We start from the raw sequence: 15,005 nt of genomic DNA on the forward strand, positions 1-15,005 counted from the left end.
CAGGTCAAGTGTCTCAGCAGAAGTGACCAGGGCCATGTGCCTGTGGCTGCCCTAGAAGACGCTTCTCCAGACCCACCCCATGGCCACCCCTCCCTCCAGGTTGGGGACAGTGAAGCACACAGGAGTCAGACTGCAGCATTTATTTGACACAGTTAGGGGCAGGGCAGGCAGTGGCAGGCCTCCTATAGCCACAGCAGCTGCTCTTACTGAACCAGCTTGAAGGACTCTCCGGTCATCATGGCCACGAACTCTGGGGGCAGAGGCACGGGTCAGCAGCCTGGATGGCCTGGCCGCTCAGCCCCAGGGCCTGCCCCACTCACCCTCATAGTCGATGGTTCCGTCTCCGTCCTTGTCCGCCTCCTTCATCATCTGCTCGGCCTCCACCTCATTGAGGGGCTCACCTGCATTCATGAGCACGTACCTGCCGGATCCTCACACTGAGCCACTCCATGGGCCCTGCCCGTGCCCTCCTGTGCCCACCCCACCCTCCAACCCCTCCACCCTACTTGAGCGTGTTCCAGTCGATGTAGCCCTTGCTCTCCTTATCGAAGACCCGGAACGCTGCCCTCAGCTCTCCCTCCTGGTTCTGGGCCTTCTCATGGTAAATCCCCATCAGCGCCAAGAAACCATCACAGTTGAAGAAGCCTTTGTCTGCAAGAAGTCCGTCCCCCGTCCCCCCTCAAGTAAGGGGTGGGCTGGGCCCCACTCCACCCCTCCGGTGGCTCTGTCTCCTCCCCACTCTTCACATACGTGAACCAACCCAGGGCGGCACCCCGCCTGTGCCACCGGCCCCAGCTCACTGTCTCTGTCCACGTCCTTGGCCATGGAGGCCAGTTCGCTCTTGGTGGGGTTGATGCCCAACAGGCTCATGAGCCTCTCCAGCTCTCCGGTCTTCACCTCCCCGTTGCCCTCCTCATCAAACATCTCAAAGACCCCCTTGTATTCCTTGATCTGCTCAGCTGACAGGCGCTCCGTCTGCAGGGGACACCCGCACCCAGTCTCACCAGGGGCTCTCTTGGCCCACTGTCCAGGTCTGTGCACCTGGCCACCCTTCAGGGCACCCATGTGCTTAAAGAGGAGGTCTTCCAGGGCTGGTACAGGGCTTGCCTCGCTTGCACCAGGCCCTTGGGTTCAATCCCCAGCACCACACACACACACACACACACACACACAAAAGGAGCCGCCCCCCCCCGCCCCGCCCCAGCACAGAGCAAGCCTCTTAGATGAGCAAGGGCTTCAGGGTGAGCAGGGCTCTGAAAGGGACAAGAACAAGCGAGGCAGAGGGTTCAGGTAAGGGGACCAGGTGGGCACACAGGAGCCAGGGCACAGGTGAGCCAGGAGGGAAACAGCAAGGCTGCAGAAGCCGTGGGCCAGGCCTAGGGCCAAGGCAGGGGACACCAGGTGAGACCAGGTGAAGGCCAGCCTGCAGCCAGGGCCCCAGAGGTAGCTTGAGGAAGAGTCCTCTGCATCCGGCCCCCTCCGCCGGCCCCTCCGCCGGCCCCTCCAGCAGTGGTCCTGGGTGAACCTTCAGCAAGGGTTTGGTGGGGCACAAAGACGCAGAGGGCAGTGTTGGTGGCAGAGTCTCAGCCTCCACCGGCTCCTCAGCCCCTTCCCCAAGCTGCTGCTCAGGCTCCCGGAGGGGCCCTTATACCTCCAGGCCCCCTCTAGCCATTCTCCTCGCCCAGAGGCCTACCCCAGCCCCCTCCCCACGGCCCAGCTGCCCAGCTCGGGCTCAGCCACCCAGTCGGCCCCCAGTGGCTCTCTGGTGCTGGAGCAGCCTTACCATGTCTGTGGCTGGTCAGGAGAGCAACGCGACACTGGCACAGGGACCCTGTGGGCAGAGCACGCGGCCAGTGGTGGCAGCTGTGTTTTAGCTGCCTGGGGTCCCTGGGGTCCAGGCTCCAGAAGCCTTTTATGGGTGGAAATCCTACCGGCCCTATTTTGGGACAGCTCAGCCCTTCCCCACAGGCCCCTTCCTGGTCTCCTTGGCCTGGGCATCCCCTTACCCTAAGATGCACGCCAGAGACAAGCACAGGACAGAGAGGGACTGGCCAGCTGCGGGGCCCTGATGCTGTTTCCTCTTCATGGTGCAGCCTCCTAGGATATCCCCCCAGAGGCTGGCCACCCCCAGAGCCGGCTTTCCTGTGTTCTGGGGACCCTCTTCCTAGGCTGGTGTCACTTATTTGTGAGACTTGTTGTGAAAGGGCCCCTGACGGGCCTCGCCTAGGTGCCCTTCCACCCCCACAGGCCCAAACTTCCCAAAGACAGGTTGGTTGAGTCAGGGTATCAGGACCCCAGCCACCTGCACAAGCCAGGCTGAGAGTGGCAGTTCAGGGAGGAGACTGCTGAACGTGAGCCCAGGTGGCCTCGGCAGTCAGCCTTGGGACCGGACTGCTGCTGGGAGGCAGGGCCAGGCTTCCTCGGCAGCCAGGGGCTATTCTGAGGTTTCTTGAGGAAACCTGACCTGCCTTCCACTCAGAACAGCAAAGCTGGCTCTCTTGGGATCCATGTGCCCAGGCGCCAGAGTGGCGCACAGACCTCTGCTCCCGCCTGCTCCCTCCCCAGAAGTGTGCCAGCTCCTCCCACCCAGGTCTACTGAACCACCACGCAGCAGTGCTAGCCCCAAAGCCCAGCCTAGATCCTCTCTGCCCCAACCAGCCAGTGTCCTGGCCACAGTCCTCAGGTTTTTCAAGGGCAGACCAGAGCCCTAGCGGGCTACGGTGCCCCTCCCGTCCCTCTTGGGCTTGCCCTCAGGGACAGTCATGACAGGCCCCACCTAGTTGCCTCCTCTGCCTGCCAGAACCTCCAAGGCTGCAGGGTGCTCCCTGTTCGGGTCCAGGCCAGCTGTTGATGCTGAAAGATTTGTGCTGACCACAGGGGCATCTCCTGGATGAGCTCAGGGCAGGACTGGAAGAGAACCTGGCTCTGGGTCTGAGGGGTGGTGTGGGATCCTGTTCCTTCACTTTGGCTGCATTCTGGCCCTGTTTCCCCCTGGAGGCGGCGTGCTGTGTGCATTGAACACCTTTCCCCACAACACAGGATGTGGTGAGCCACAGCACCCAGATCCAAGCCCAGGGTTTGAGGTCCGGGTCTAAGCCAGCAAGTTAGAGACCATGTCCTTGTGGCCCTGGACAGCCACACCCAGCAACTCCCTCCTGCCTGTGGCTCACAGCCATGGACCACAGGCTTAGCCTTATGGACCCCTAGTCCCTGAACTGACGCTTCTAGGCTGCAGCACGGAAGGTCCCAGACATCCCGGTGGCCTCACAATCCATGCTTCAGCTGCACCCCTGGAGCCAAGTCAGAGCTGAGGCAGTACCCCACCTTTCCCCTGGCTGCCTCAGAGCCAGCAGGGGCAGCACACAGGGCCCAGGGCAGAGGCCACAGGTCCTCACCTACTTGCCCTCTCGCCTCTCCCACATCACCTCTGTGTGGCCTCCAGGCAGGCCGTGTGGCCCCTGAGAGTAATCAGATATTTTCTGTCTTGTGTCTCTTCTGATCACTGAAGAAAGAACAGAAAAATCCTAGAACAACTAAAACACCATTTAACCTTTTTTCCCCCCAGTACTGGGGACTGAACCCAGGGGCACTTTCCACAGAGCTACATCCCCAGGTCTTTTGGGTTTTGAGATAAGATCTTGTTAAGTTGCCCAGGCTGGACTTGAACTTGTCATCCTCCTACCGCAGCCTCCCAAGTAGCTGGGATTTCATCATTTAACCATTTTGAGGTGCACAATACAGTAGTATTAACGTGTGCACCCTGTTGTGCCAGAGGTCTCTAGAACTCTCATCTTGCAAAACAGAACCTCTGTTCCCCTTGAACAGCGCCCCTGTCCTCCCTCTCTGAGGTTGCTCCCCCAGCCCAGCACCCAACTTTCTATTCTGTTTCTAACAGTCTGACTATTTGAAATAGCTCGAGTATGTGGAATCAGACTGCAATTTCTCATTTTGTTTCTGGCGTATTTCACTTAAGAGTTAGTTATGTCCTCGAGGTTCATCCCAGTGGGGCGAGACAGCACACAGCTGTAATCCCAGTAACTCAGGAGTCTGAGGAAGGAGGCTTGCAAGTTCAAGGCCAGCCTCAGTAACTTAGTGAGGCCCTGTCCCCAAATAACATTAAAAGGCTGGTAGTGTGGCTCAGTGGCAGAGTGCTTTCCAAGCATGCATGAAGACCTGGGTTACATCCCCATCGCTACCAGAAAGAAAGGGAGACATGAGTATGTACATATGCATACACATCCTCCTGTCTCTCTGGAGAATTTCACATGGGAGGTCACCATGGGGTGGGAACGGCTCCCCAAGAGTAGTCTATGACATCTCAGGAACAGTGTGCCCCAGGCACAGGGCATTCAGTGCATTCTCTGGACAGGTGTGGACAGAGTCATGGGTACCTGAACCTGCAGACAGGCCAGAGTAGGTGGTTTGAATGTGCAGCAACAAGAACCCGGCCTTCCCTGCCCTGGTGCTTCCCAGGGCAGGAGACCGGGACCCCTTCCTGGAGAAGAGGGGAGACACAGATATCATCTCATCTCTGGGGTCTCCAGTGATAAGACACACAGGGACCACCCAGCCCTCCAGAGCAGCCACTGCTGCAAACCCACCTCACCTGCGGTCCACGCTAGGAGGGGACACTGAAGTCCCAGGGGGAATCTGACACCCCTCAGGGCTGGCGAGAGGCTCCCTCTGCCCAGTCCCCCTCCTTTTCCTGCTGCAGTGTCCAGCCCTGACACACGGTTTCTGTCCCAAACTCCATCTTGGATTGGCTTTGGGGAGCCAGAGTGGTGACAAGACCTGGCACTGGAATCCACTCTGGATGCCCAGCTGAGGCAGGGGCCCTGGGCACACTGCATTTGTCACTGGGGGTGAGCTGGGACATAGGGGAGTGGTCAGGAGGCTGCTGCCAAGCACTGCTCCAAATGGTAAGGGGAGGGAAATTCCTGAGCGCTGGAAGCCAAGTGCGTCAGGGGCCTCCTGGTCATGGTTTCTCTGCCTCCACCTCCTGCAGGAGGGGAGAGCAGCAGAGCCCCACCCGTGGCTTCAGCTGGAGTGGGACCCAAGGTCAAGGTCAGGTCTTGGTGGGGCATCCAGGTGGCTGTCCCCCACGGATTGATCCCCAGGCCCCTCTGATTGCTTGCCTCTCCCTGAAGAGCTGATGCCCTCCCAAGGCTGGAACAACATCAGTTCCCCCCGAGCCCACCCTGGTAGCTGTAGGCTGTCAAAGAAGGTTAAGCTGCTATACCACCCGGCGGGGAATGAGCTGCCGACACACCTGGACGGCATTCCACGCACCTGGATGGCACATGGGAGTGGGATTCTGCATGCACACCCGCATACCAACAGGCACCAGCAGATTTTTTAAAAATTATTTGCTCTTATTAGTTATACATGACAGTAGAACGTATTTTGCCACATTGTACATGTACAACATATAACTTCTCATTCTTCTGGTTGTACGTGATGTATAATTATTACAGTGGTCGTGTAATCATATGTGAACATGGGATAGTAATGTTGGTTCGTTCTACTATCTTTCCTACTCCCATTCCACCTCCTTTCCCTTTGTTCCCCTTTGTCTAATCCAAAGATTTTCTATTCTTCCCTATCCCCACCCCTTTGTGAGTTAGCATCCATATACCAGAGAGAACATTCAGCCTTTGGGTTTTGGGGGACTGGCTTATTTCACTTAGCATGATATTCTCCAGTTCCATCCATTTACCAGCAAATGTCATAATTTCATTCTCCTTCATGGCTGAGCAATATTCGATTGTTTGTATGTACTACATTTTCTTTATCCATTCATCCACTGAAGGGCACCTAGGTTGGTTCCGTACTTTAGCTATTGTGGATTGAGCTGAGGGAGCAGCTTCTGTTACCAACAATGAGGCTTCCTTGGCAACCACAAGCCAGGCACTGCCTACCTTCTTACCTCACTGGCTCAGCCCCGGACTCTCCTTCCCTTCCACCTTCAGCTCCCCATAGACTTCCTGGAATTTCCCGGAAAAACTGAGTCCTCACCCCAGGATCTGCTTGTGGGGAGCCCAGCCTGGACAAGGAATGTACAAACAAAGGGGAACCTAAAATCCAAACCCCTAAACCAACCTAAAATACGAGAGGATGTGAGTCACAGATCCCAGTGCTGCTCGGGAGAGGGCCACGGATCTCAATTCAGGAAAAAGAAAATCTACTAGAGCCCAGGAAGGGAGAAAGAAGCAAGGAGAGCAGCCTCAGCCGGAGGGAGGACAGAGCATGGGAGCACTGGGAAGGAGACGATCCAAGTCCATTCTCCATGCACACCTGTGCCACCAAGAAGCCCACTGTCATGTGCCACAAGATTAAAAGACAAACAGCATAAACCGAAAACATAGGTGATGCAACAAAAGGGCATGCAGACCAGGCTCACCTTCTACTGAGTAAGTAGGGTTACTGCCACACACCAGTGAACTCTAGCTCAAGGCCAGCCTGAACAACACAGCCCGAATGCTTCAAAACAAACTGTAAAAGGGGTGGGGGTGTAGCTCAGTGGTAGACCACCTGCCTAGCCTGTACAAGGCCCTGGGCTCAATCCCCAGAACCAGAAAAAGAAAAAAGTAAATCCACCTGCCTGAAAGAGCTCCTAATGTCCAAAGCTGGTACCATTTGGGCAACAATATGAATCAAGTAGCTTTGGATTATAACCCAAGTACAAAATAAAATCCATTTTGTATCAAAGGACACCATAAATAGGCTGAAAAGGCCACCTACAAAACTGGGAGAATATATGGGCAAATCATTTATCCTATAAAATACTAATATCCAGAATATATAAAGAGCTTCTACAACTTAACAACAACTATTAAAACAGGCAAAGGACTTGGCCAAGGAGAGAACGCCTGTAATCCCAGCTATTAGGAAGGCTGAAGCAGAAAGATGGCAAGGTCCAGGCCAGCTTGGGCAATCTAGCAAGACCTTGTCTCGAAATAAAATAAAAAGGGATGATAGAGAACCCCTAGGTTCAATCCCCATGTCCCACAACAAAATTAATTAATTAAAATAAAAACTAGGGCTGGGGATGTGGCTCAAGCGGTAGCGCGCTCGCCTGGCATGCGTGCGGCCCGGGTTCGATCCTCAGCACCACATACAGACGAAGATGTTGTGTCCGCCGATAACTAAAAAATAAATATTAAAATTCTCTCTCTCTCTCTCCCTCCCTCCCTCCCTTTAAAAAAAAAAAAAACATTTCAAAAACTTATAAAAAAAATAAATTAAATAAATAAATAAATAAATAAAAACTAAAGCAGCTCTAGGGGTTTCTCGATTTCCAAGATCTACATGGGCTGGGTAGCATAGGCAGCTTGCCAGCCAGAGCCTCCAGGGCGCGGGCGGCGGTCCGGGACATCGCGCCCCGCCCCCGCTCACTGCCGGCCCCGCCCCGGCCCCGCCCCGGCACTCGGCTGCGGCCCGCCCCCGCTCACTGCCGGCCCCGCCCCGGCCCCGCCCCGGCACTCGGCTGCGGCCCGCCCCTGCTCTTTGCTGGCCCCGCCGAGGCACTCGGCCCGGAAGCAGGGCCGCCCGGCGTTTGCTCCGTGAGAACCCACCAGGAGGCGCCCGAGGGCCGGGCGGCACCGACCTGGCCTTTGAGGCCGCCGGCCTGGAGTTGGAGCGCGGGCCGGGTTGGGGCGCAGAGCCCGCGGCAGTGGGCCGCATTCTGTTCCCGGTTTCAAAACGCTCCTTTTAAAGTCTCTCTTTCGGGTTCCTACAATTGCAGGAACAAAGCTAGATATAAATGTCCCTTTTACCCTCCTGGAGGGTGACCACAGCTCTAGTTCCAAGGCGCAGACACCCCGGTCCACGGATGCCACTTGACTCTAAACGTCCAGGCCCCGGAGGTCCTCGCAGGAGCCAGGCTGTCCCCAAAGCGCCTCCATCCCCAAGCAGCCCTCCTTGCCCTGTGGGCCCGCATTTCCGCCAGGGGAGCCAGCCAGGCCCTGCACCCAGCGGGGTACCCACTTGAGGGTCCCAATGCCCCTTGTGAGCCTGCAGTAGGCCAGCCTGCAGACCTGTGCTCCTGCTCCTTGGCGCCCTCAAGGGTATTTGTGAGCTGGGGGCTCATCCTGTTCCCTTCAGTCTTCCTTGACTGTGACAACAGCTGGGTCATTTTGTGCAAATGCATCAAGTGCTTCCACACACTACTCTGCAGCAGGGTCCAGTGTGCTCGACCTCAACCCCCACCCTCAGAGGGAGCAGGGACCTCCGTGCCTACCAGGGCATCTGTCCTGTCCTGCCCTCATCTGTCCTTCACACAGGACAAACAGACTGGAGGAGGCAAGCCCCTGGCCAATGGGGACTGGTAATACCTGGCTTCTCTGCCCAGCCCTGGCCTGAAGCAACCCCCACAAACTGTAGTGGGCAGGGGGTGCAGCAGGGACTGGCAGACATGACTGGCCTTGGCAGTGCCCCAGGAGCTCCTGGTCAGGGTTGACTTGAACCCCCCCCCATACACTCCAACCACCCTCTGCAGTGGGGTGTCTTCCTCTCCATAGTGTCTCAGAGGTCAGGAGCAATGACCCTCCTGACCCCAGAAGCTGATGGAAGGGCAAAGAGTTAGGATAGAAGAATTGTAGAAGTCTGATCAGCAGGCTAGACCCACCCCCAGGGGACCCCAAGGGGCAGGCCGGGGCAGGAGGGGTCCCAGGGGCCAGGCAACAAGTCCCAGCCTGTCTCAGAGGGACGTCACAGTGAGAGTCTCCAGGGACCCTGGCTCCAGGCAGCTTCCCCATGTGCCTGGTCACACCTGCTGGTTTCCAAAACGCCCAGCACCCGCTTGCCCAGCCTCCCCAGGCCTGCGAGCTCCACGGTGCATCCCTGCTCGCTGGGGTCACGTGCCTCTGATTCCTCTGCCATCTCAGGCCCCACGGCCCACCACCACTCGGGTCTGTGCCCTGCTGTAGGCCCTGTTCCCCCCCCCACCCCCATTGCACCTTTTGGAAACACCTTGCATCATCCCTCAGGTGGCTGGTGCCCTGAGCTTCAGGGACAAGATCTTAGACAAACAGCCCTCAGGCCCCAGAGGCACTCCCAGGAGGAAGCTGCCTCTTTAGGATCCGAGCTCCCCCAAGGACAGTCATGTCATGTAGGGTTGTGGTCCTGGAGTGGTCCTCGTGAGCACAGGGCTGTTGGCCTGGATGGCCCTCCCACTCCCAGCCCAGGGCCTGTGCTGTGGCCTGGCCTGAGTGTGATGTGCCTGCTGGACGTGACAGCACAGTGGCTGGGACAGCCACAGGGTGGGGAGGGCAGGGACTGTAGCCCCTAACGCCTGTCCCCACAGGTCCAGCCCTCAGCGCCCTGAGTGCCCAGCTCCACCGCAGGAGGTGCCAGGGCTGAGCTTTGGGCCTAGTCAGGGATAACTCCACAGGGCTGATGGGCCGAGCCCACACAGGGCCAGGACAGCAGGCACAGGGGCAAGGAAGCACCCCATTCCCAAGGCAGGGAGGGGACAGGGAAGGGGAGCCAAGGGGAATGACGAGCCCTTCCTACTCCATGTCTGAAGACTGGCCTGATACCTGGCACTGGGTGCTGGATGGGAGCAAGGGCCAGCAGGACTGGGGTGCAGCCCTCCAGACAGCAGCACACCCATCACCCCTCTTCCCACCAACAGCTTGTGGGTGAGGAGGGCGTCCCTGCTCCATGGACAGATATAACAGGAATCCAGGAAGGAAGCAGGAGAGGGCGGGCCCGGGCAGAGGCCACGGTCTTCCTCCTGCGGCGCCCTCTGCCTAGCACTCTCGGGGCCTGCGTGAAGCCAGCTCACCCCCTGGCGCCCAGCCCTTCCTGCTTCCTGGCTGGGTTCACATGTTGCACTCCAGCACTTCCCGGCCCAGCTCCGGACTCCATAGCTCCCTGGGAGCTGCCTGAGAACCGTCCTAGGTTGGGTTCCTTGGTACCCTGGCCATAGTGACCCACAAGGATGGTAAGTCCCTGCCCCTCTCCCAGGGATCATCCTGGCTGTGCCAAGCCCAGGGTAGCCCTCTGTCCGGCCTCCCAGCCCACACCTTCAGCCTGGGAAGCCCTGACCTTGTACAGCATGGACTCCCCAAGACCAAGGCAGGTCACCTCCAGGACCCCAAGAAGGCCTCCCCCTTACCCATTCCCCTTTGCCTCACCCTCTCCCAATGGCCAGTCGAGGTGGCCCAGGTGTAGCCTACACACCTTCCCTGGGCCGGGCAGCCCTCCACCCATCCAGGTCCTCTTGCCCACCCCACCTTTGGAGCCCCTTTCCCAGCCCCTCTTTTTTTCTGTCTTTTTCTTTTTGGCACCGGGGATTGAGCCCAGGGGCACTTAACCACTGAACTACATATCCAGCCCTTTTTGTTTTATTTTTTATTTCTAAAAAGGGTCTCACTAAGGTTCTTAGGTCCTTGCTAAGTTGCAGAGGCTGACTTTGAATGTGCAATCCCCCTGCCTCAGCCTCCTTAGCTGCTGGGATTATAGGTCCTCTTATGAGCACACTGACAGTCTCAGGATAGGACTTGGCTACCTGTACTCCCACCACATGCCCCTGCAGGCTCGTGGCCCTCCAGGCCCCAACACCCCTACCTGTGCCTACTTCTCTATCCAGATATCTAACAAGCATCTTGGGCTATAAAGGACCAGTTGCCTGGGCAACAGCCAGACCCCGTCTCAAAATAAAATAAAAAGGGCTGGGATGTAGCTCAGTGCCAGAGCCCCTCCCTAGCATGTGCAAGGCCCTGGGTTCGATCCCTAGGACCACAAATAAAACATCATAAACTTACATGCATCAAAGGACACTATTGAGCAAGTGAGCCTGGCACCATACAAACGAGCAAATCAAAAACACCTGAGGAGAGATACCCATAGAATGGGGGAAAATTCTTACAATCATATGGCCAGTAAGAGTGTGTTTTCCAGAATATACAAAGAACTCTTACAGCCCAACAACAAAAATGGGCAAAGAACTTTGTCACAGTGTGACTCTAGAATGTTCCCAAAGGGTTGTGTATGGAAGGCTTGGTTCCAATGCAGCAGTGTCCAGAGGTGAGACTTTGGGAAGTGATCAGATCATGAGGACTCTGGCCTCATCAGTGGGTTAATCCCTTGGTAGATTCAGAGCTGAAGGGACCCTTGGGAGGTGGTGGACCGTAGGATGTAGGGCCCAGTCGGAGGAAGAAGGGCACCGCGGGTGTGCCCTGGAGGGGCACAGCTTGTCCCCAGCCCCTTCCCCTCTCCTCTCTCTGCTTCCTGACTGCCCTGAGGTGAACACCTGCTTGCTATGGTGTTCTGCCTCACCACAGGCCCACAGGGATGGGGCCAGTGACCATGGACGGAAACCTCTGAAATTGCAAGCCAAAATAAATCTTTACTCCTCTAAGTTTATTTTCCCAGGTGTTTTGTCACAGAGACATAAAGATGAGTAACATGGACTTGAATAGACATTGCTCCAAAGAAGATCCAGGGATGGCCAATAAGCACAGGGAAAATACTGCAGGCCACTACTGGTCGGGGAGAGATGCCACTCCAAGCCCACCAGGAATGGCTATTATCTTTTTAAAAAGGAAACAAGTTGGTCATATGTGTAGACATTGGGCCCCCTCGCACTGCTGGTGGGAAGGAAAGCGGTGCAGCCGCTGTGGGACCCTCTGACGTGGAGTCCCCAGTAAGTTCAACGTGGAGCCACCTCATGAAGAGGCAAAGAATAGTAAGTAGATGTTCAGACAGGAACTCGGCAAGGTGTCCTACCGCGGCTCGATTCACAACAGTGAAAGGTGGGTACCGCGATGTCCGCACAGGCCAAAGGGGTACAGCGCCGGCCAGAGCGGCCTGCGAGTGACCAGCGGGAATCTCTAGAGTGCTGAGGACAGTGGCCAGGATGGAGGCCCAGGGGAAAGGCCATGCCTGCTTGGTGTCCAGGGGCCGGGTGCACTGCGGCATCAACACCCGCAGGCGTGCTCTGACTGTGGAGCCTGGGCCAGACCCCAGATGAACACTGGAGGTGGTTCTGCCGGACCTCTTGGGTGAAGGGCAGTTGCAGAGCACTCTGAGGCACTGGGACCCCTCCGGGCGGCCCAGGTACCTGGCAGGGCCCAACAGGGCCATGGGCAGGGGCTTGGGGAGGCTTTGCTGTCAGAAGCACCTGTGGCCCCTTAGCCAGGCCCCTCGCAGACTAGACCCCATGGAAGCCTGGGGGCTAGTCTGTCTGCTCCCCAGCTAGCGCCCCAAGTACAAGCTGTTTACCTGGCAGGCGTCGGAGGAGCCCAATCCCAGGGCACCATCCCAGGGGGACGAATCCCCACACCAGCTGGAGCTCCCTTCCTGAAGAAGGCGCTGGCGGGGAGGCCGACGGAGCCGAGGCTACAGCAGGTCCAGCAGCCCTGAGAGCAGGCCCGCCAGCTCCTGGGCGCCGTTCCGACCCTCGAGACCATGCCTGCCTTTGTCCCGGCTCCTGGAGTCACTGTGTGACCTGCTCCAGGCTTAGGGCTCTGGGGTGTGGGTAGGAAGCCTGGGTCCCCTGCACTGGCCCACCCAGGGTGTGTATGTCCCCGCTCACCTGCCCCAGGGGCCCCTCTCTGAGCACACCAGAGTCTGCGGGTGACAGGAGGTAGGGGAGGAGGAGGTTGGGGGCCCAGAAATTGTCCCAAGGCTCAGAGCCCCAAGGCCTAGCTAGGTGGCTACCTCTGGGCCGTCCCTTTTACACACCCCGATGCCCACCCACCTGGCTTCCTCCTGTGGGCAGAGGTGTATGTCCCTGCATCCCTGTCCACTTGTGTCCCTGATGCCTGCTGTGGCCACCCTGCCCTTTTATCTGTGTTTGGGTCCATAGTACCCCTACCCCAGAAGATGCTCCCGAGGATGTCTGGGGAGGGAAGACTTGGGCCTGCTGCACCCCAGGGCTTCACCCCAGTAACCCCTCAGGCCAGGGGGTTCCTGGCCTCAGTGAGGAGGAGAGGCCCTGGGCTGTGTTCTCCCAGCTGTCCCTTGTCTCTGCAGCTAGGTGGACACTTTGAGAAGCCAGTGTCTCAGAGATGCCTTGGCTGACCTTGTCAAGGTCATGCCTCACCCCTGCAGTCAGGCCCAGGGCTCCGAGAGAGGGCAGTCAGAGCCGCAGGTGTTAGTCAGTCAAACTAACCTCAGCTATAAACCCAACAACCAGCGAAGCATTTCAGCTGGAGCCAAACCCAGGTTTTAGCCACCAAGCAGGCGGGGACCACCTGGGCTGCTTCTTCCGCCATCCAGCAACCTCCCACCTCCTGCCTTTGTGCTGGGTGTTCCACATTGACCCGACAGAGCCCTTAGTTACGGCCCCTCCCTTCCCTGCCACCAGGGCCACAGGAACCTGAGGGAGCTGTCTGGAGTCCTTATGGGGTTAACATACAGACATCTGAGAGTCTTCTGTGGTGCTCTTCCAGGGGTGAGGGTACCTGAGGCTGGCAGCCATTTCCTTGCCAAGCAGAGAGAAGGCGCTACCACCCAGGAAAGCAGAAACAGGGTGGGCCACAGAACCCTGACTCCTCACTAAGGGCCTGGATCCAGCTGTACCGGACGCCCAGATATCTGCCACTCAATTTCCCACTTCCACACAAGCTGGTTTAAGCTTCTACCACTTGCTACCTGACTCCTGTGTTTCATGCAGGGATTCTGCTTTGCCTGCTCATGGATACCTCTTTCTCCATTAGAGAGTTTCGTGTTTTACACCAGGAATGAGGGTGACACTGGGTGGAGTCAGGACTCGGGTATCTCCCCACATGCGGTTCCAGGGGGCATGCCCACTACAGGAAGCCCAGAGAGGAGAGCAGATCCTCTCGCCTGGCTCCTAGAGGCAGCCCCCTCTGGCCAGGTCCGAGCTGCACACCTGAGTCCTAGTCTCGGATCGGCTGGGCAACACCGTCAGCCCCAAGGAGCTGCCTGGACTTTCCCTAGGCTTCTGGTCCAACTCTGGGGGAGGGAGAAACATGCCCTCTGCCCCACCTGGCACTGCACGGTTTCCTGCTGTCTTCCATGTTTTGGTGCCCTTGCACAGGGATGTCTGGCCTATGACTGACGTGGGAGACCAGGAGGGTCAGAGCCAGTGGGATGGGAGGCTGGGACAGACGCTGGCTCCCTGTACTTGTGGGGAGGACTTCAGGGGTCCTTCAAGGTCTGCTGGGGGCCACAGGCAGCACTGGCCTCCTCCCTGAGGCTCAGGAGGCAATGAGGCCCCGCCCTAGCTCTGCGGCATAGCATCCTCCTGAAGGCACACCTGTGACCTCGCCAGGCACTCCCATCTGGTCACCATCCTCCCCTGGTCTGCAGGCCACTCACCACCAGGTCTCTCCAGTCTACACCCTTACTGTCTCACTAACCAGTCCACATAGAGCTGCCCACCCAGCTCTCCCCATGTTCCTCCTCATCCCTTCCAGCAAGCTGACAGCTGTGTGGCTGGACAGGACTCTTGAGGTAAGGGCCTTGGGCCTGCCCATTCCTAGTGCACTTGGGCAGAGTGCCAAGGGTTAGGGAGGAGTGTGGTCTCTCCCGGAGTGTGGCCCTGTTCCTTCACCAGACCCTGCCTTAGGTCGACTGCAGGAACTAATTAAAGCTTTCCTCTTGGTCACCTACATTCTGCATCCCCTGGGCATCCCCTGGGTATCACATGTTCCTCCCTGTCCTTTGCAGTGTGGAGGCAGGGCCAGGCTCCATCTCACCTCCTGGAGGCAATGTGGAGGTCCGCATGGTGGACCAGAGTGTTGAGCAAGACAGGGACAGATACCCAGCAGGACAAAGGGGCAGTGGCCTCTCCACTCCTGCCCTCTTACTGTATCCAGATATGGAGAGTCACTCTGCAGCTGTGAGAAAGAGCCTTCAAAGCCTGGCTGGAGAGAGGCACCTGGGTGCGTCCAGGCCTTGCTTTGGGTCCCAGTCACGTGCACAGATTGTTTGAATAATTCAGATTTAAAAAGACCTACTTTCCCGTTAGACCATTTCCTGCTGAAGAGCAGACCGGGGAGGGGCATCCGAGTTATACATCCAAGCTCCCT

At 57.6% G+C, this 15,005-nt stretch overlaps 1 protein-coding gene across 1 annotated transcript; it reads right to left on the reverse strand.

Moving 5' to 3' along the window:
* Positions 1-142: 142 nt before the first annotated feature.
* Calml6 (calmodulin like 6) lies at positions 143-11,925 on the reverse strand. The gene is made up of 5 exons (XM_058572645.1): positions 11,734-11,925; positions 801-975; positions 507-651; positions 321-421; positions 143-250 (listed from the first exon to the last, which is right to left on the reverse strand). The coding sequence occupies exons 1-5, from the start codon at positions 11,923-11,925 to the stop codon at positions 204-206; spliced, it is 660 nt and encodes a 219-aa protein (XP_058428628.1). The 3' UTR covers positions 143-203.
* Positions 11,926-15,005: the final 3,080 nt, after the last annotated feature.

Source organism: Marmota monax, unplaced genomic scaffold, assembly GCF_021218885.2.
Source record: "Marmota monax isolate L192 unplaced genomic scaffold, Marmota_monax_Labrador192_F-V1.1 WCK01_AAM20220418_F8-fsc00080, whole genome shotgun sequence".
In the NCBI taxonomy this organism is placed as follows: domain Eukaryota; kingdom Metazoa; phylum Chordata; class Mammalia; order Rodentia; family Sciuridae; genus Marmota; species Marmota monax.